Raw genomic sequence first — 4,673 nt, 5'->3', positions numbered from 1 at the left:
TCTCATAATAGGGTTAGGGTTTGTATTAACAACTTGGTATCAGAGCTGCCCCCCCTTACCCGACCCTAAAACAGCCCCCGACCCCCTTCTAGCCGCTTCCACCTCGAACCCCCCTGTTGCATCCTGTCGAACCTCGAGTTTGGCATGGATTCCCTCGACTCAGTCTTCGAACTGATGACAGGAAGAGTATATATCTCACATCGATGAGATATATAACTGTTTTGGATTCTAGTTTCCTCTGAGAAACGAGAATTTGTTGAAAGATCTTACTCTTGTTGTGCAGCAGAAGTGCTGCCGAAATTTTCACTGCACACAACAAGGGTTTGAAGAACAGGTGTTGGATCTGAAGCTTGATCGATGGAGGAGATCATCAAGAAGTTGAACCCTGCGGAGGTGTCAACTTTGATGAAGTTGATGAAGTTGTCGGCTGATGAAAGCGCGACAAGACCATCAAAGAAGTTGGAGCTTCCAACCATCGATCTGAAGCTTGATGGACCGAGTACTTATCTGAGTTGGTCACGACGGGTGAGATACACCCTTGCAGGGAGGAACCTGGAGGGGTACTTGACTGGAGAAAAGACAGAACCGGATGAGGACTCGGGAGGACGGGATGAGTGGAAGTCCACTTATATGTTGGTGTACATCTGGCTTCTCAACTCGTTGGTCCCGACGATCGCCGCCACAGTAGATGGCATTGAGAAGGTGAAGGATGTCTGGGAGAAGTTGAGGAGAACATATGATGGAGTGGGGAATAACCTGAGGGTGTTCCAGATTAAAGGAGAGATTGACGCCACAGTCCAGGGAGAGAGGACTGTACAAGAATATGCTACAGAGCTGGAGCGTCTGTGGCTGGATTATGATCATTTTTCCCCCCGGGCGAGCTGCAAGGACCCAGGATGTCAAGAGCGGGAGGCCTTTCTACAGGAGAGGACTATGGTGTTTCTTAAGGGATTGACATCAGAGTTCGCTCAGCGAATTGCATTACTGCTAGCTCAGCCGAAAATTCCCTCGCTTGAGGAGGCTGTCTCGGCTATGATCCAGGAGGAGACTCGCATTAAGCTGCAGGCGGGGACATGTGGACTTCCTGTGGTGAAGTCAGCTTTAGCAGTATCTAACAATAATGGATCCAGGGGAGAGACTCGGCAGTGCTACAACTGCGGTGAAGTGGGTCATCTAAGGCATGCTTGCACCAAACCACCCAAGGAAGGAGATTCGGGTGGACGTGGACAGTTCGGAGGGCGTGGTCGTGGCCGTGGGGGTCAACGAGGTGGAAGGGGAGTAGGCAACCGGGCGAATCTGATGATAGCAGAAGGAGGAGAAGAAGCTGAGGTGATCTTTACTGAGGAGGATCAGGCGCTCCTGGCGATACTCAGGAGAAAGCAGCAAGTAGCAGGGGATGGAGACAGGAGGAGTGGGACAGAGGAGGCATCCACATCATTCTTCGTCAGAGGCAACACTGCTACCTATGCTCATCCGACCAAAGGTACTGATGACATACATGCTCTTGCTTCCATATCTTCCGACAAATCATCAGAATGGATAGTCGACTCCGGTGCGTCTCGACATGTGACAGGTAATGCTAGTGAGTTCTCATCATATACTCACCTAGCCGCCTGATAGTATTCAAACAGCTGATGATACATTTCAGCTAGTGGTTGGTAAGGGTACAGTCGATTGTACAGGTTCTGTAACTCTGTCCAATGTTTTGCATGCTCCTTCCTTTCCAGTCAACCTTTTATCCATTAGTGCTATCATCCTTCAACTAAAATGCATTGTTTCTTTTGATATTCCCAAAGTGATCTTCCAGGAGAAGGGGACAGGGCGGAGACTTGGGACTGGCACATGGCGTAGTGGACTGTGGTATCTGGATCGTGAAGGACTGGATTCAGCATTGGTGTCAATGATAGAGAGAGTAGAAGTAGGATCTGAGATGAGTGCTGAGAGTGTGTTGATGCTTCATCACCAGCGTTTGGGACACTCATCTTTTAATGTTTTAAGTAGGTTGTATCCATCTCTATTTGAGAAAGCAAATAAACAGCACCTTGTATGTGATGCATGTGAGCTTGGAAAACTTACTAGAAGTTCTTACGTAAGTTCTGGTCATAGGAGTTCTCGTGTATTCGAACTGATACATTCAGATGTTTGGGGACCTTGTTCTACAAGTTCTATGAATGGATACAAGTATTTTGTTACTTTTATTGATTGTTTCTCCCGCGTTACTTGGTTGTACGATTGTTTCTCCCGTGTTACTTGGTTGTACCTGATGAAAAATAAGAGTGAAGTGTTTGGTTGCTTTCAAAATTTTCATAGGTATGCTCAGACTCAATACGGCGCTGTGGTGAAGGTATTAAGATCTGATAATGGGACGGAGTATACTAACAAAACGTTTGGGGAATACTTGTCAGCTCAGGGAATACAACACCAGACTACGTGTCCATACACACCTGCTCAAAATGGAGTAGCGGAAAGAAAGAATAGACATCTTTTAGAGGTTGCTAGAAGTATGATGATCTCCATGAATGTCCCAGAAACATTATGGGGACAAGCAGTGTTGACCGCGGCAGCACTAATCAACAGAATGCCCTCGAGAGTGCTGGATTGGAAGTCTCCGTGTGAGATATTGAAAGGAGATAATGGTGGGATCCTTCCACTCAAAGTGTTTGGCTGTGTGTGTTTTGTGAAGGACAACAGGCCGTCTGTCGGGAAGCTTGCCCCTAGAGCTGTGAAGTGTATCTTTGTGGGATATTCTGCTACTCAGAAGGGATATGTTTGCTGGAGCCCGGTGGAAAAAAGGTTGTTTGTGAGCATGGATGTGCACTTTCGAGAACTTGAGACAAGAGGTGTTAGGCCAACGGCTCAGGGAGAACTACTTACCTATAGTAGGAAGGGGAAACAAATTGCGGGAACAGTACCAACAGTACCTACAGTGCCACTGGTGCCAAGTCCCTTGCCAACGCCTGAACCGACTCCTGAGACACCTACACCACCACAAGATTCCTCTCAAGGTGACTCCATTTCTCTTCCTATTCCTCCCACACCAATAACTGTACGGAGGACTACTCGCAGTAATGCGGGAAATCCTCCCGATAGATATGGTTGGGATCTTGCTCAGTTTGTATCATATTCTAACATCCACCCTGCACATGGAGCATTCATTGCATCTCTGGACTCTGTTACTATTCCTAACAATTGGCAGGTTGCAAAGAAGGACCAGAAATGGAAAGCTGCTATGCACGAAGAGCTAGGGGCCCTTGAGAAGAACCGCACTTGGGAGTTAGTAAAACTACCAAAAGGGAAGAGAGCAGTTGGATGCAAGTGGGTCTTCACTGTGAAGCAGAATCCAGATGGACAGGTTGAGCGCTACAAAGCTCGTCTGGTGGCAAAAGGATATAGTCAGACATACGGCATCGACTATGATGAGACTTTTGCACCAGTGGCGAAGATGAGCACTGTTCGAACCTTGATCTCTCTGGCAGTAAATGGTGGATGGAAGCTACACCAATTAGATGTGAAGAATGCATTTCTTCATGGAGATCTGGTGGAAGAGGTATACATGGAAATTCCGCCAGGATTCAACACAGAACAGACAGTGGGCAAGGTCTGCAGATTGAAGAAGTCTCTATATGGCCTGAAACAATCTCCTCGTGCTTGGTTCGACAGATTTAGGCGGGCTATGATAGGTATGGGATACCGGCAGATTAACGCTGATCATACCGTGTTCTTCCGACGAAATGAAGGTCACATCACTGTGCTTGCGGTATACGTGGATGATATGATCATTACAGGGGATGATGAGGAGGAGATTGCCAAACTCAAAGTGAGACTGGGTAAGGAGTTCGAGGTGAAAGATCTTGGCTTGCTTCGATACTTTCTTGGAATAGAAATAGCTCGCGGAGCGGAGGGGATTGTCTTATCCCAGAGAAAGTATGCACTGGATCTTCTTAAAGAGACAGGGATGTTAGGGTGTAAACCTGCAACTACACCGATCGACCAGAAGTTCAAGCTGGGTGCTGAGGCTGGAGAACCAGTTGATCGTGACAGATACTAAAGGCTGGTAGGGAGGTTGATCTATCTGAGTCACACACGTCCCGATATCTCTTTTGCAGTGAGCGTGGTGAGCCGCTACATGCATGATCCAAGGAAGGGGCATATGGATGCTGTGTACCAGATTCTGAGATATCTGAAGAGTGCCCCTGGAAAGGGACTGATATTCAGGAAAAATGGACATGTGAGCATCGAGGGTTATTGCGACTCTGATTGGGCTAGCTGTGCTAATGACAGGAGCGGTCCACCTCGGGATACTGCATCTTTATAGGAGGCAACTTAGTCTCGTGGAAGAGCAAGAAGCAATCAGTGATGGCGAGATCAACTGCTGAGGCAGAGTATAGAGCTATGGCCTTAGGAGTTGCTGAGTTGTTATGGTTGAAGAGTATGCTGGTTGAGCTGAAGCTGGATCAATGAGCTAAGATAAAGTTATGGTGTGACAACAAGTCATCTATCAGTATCGCCAACAACCCAGTGCAGCATGATAGAACCAAACACATCGAGATCGATAGGTTCTTCATCAAAGAGAAGTTGGATAGTGGACTACTGGAGCTAAGTCATGTTTCAACTAAGGACCAGACAGCAGATTGTCTGACTAAAGGACTTAGCTCATTAGACATGATTAGAGG

General features: G+C 47.2%; 1 protein-coding gene across 1 annotated transcript; it reads left to right on the top strand.

Annotated features, from left to right (window-relative positions):
* Positions 406-3,988, top strand: LOC109841710 (the record flags this gene model as incomplete). Its single annotated transcript, XM_020410657.1, has 3 exons — positions 406-702; positions 772-1,573; positions 2,826-3,988. Coding segments are annotated over exons 1-3 (2,262 nt in total), but the record flags the coding sequence as incomplete, so codon positions are not given.

Source organism: Asparagus officinalis, chromosome 5, assembly GCF_001876935.1.
Source record: "Asparagus officinalis chromosome 5, Aspof.V1, whole genome shotgun sequence".
In the NCBI taxonomy this organism is placed as follows: domain Eukaryota; kingdom Viridiplantae; phylum Streptophyta; class Magnoliopsida; order Asparagales; family Asparagaceae; genus Asparagus; species Asparagus officinalis.
The sequence above is the reverse complement of the archived record's forward strand: the minus strand, read 5'-3'. Positions and strand labels throughout refer to the sequence as shown.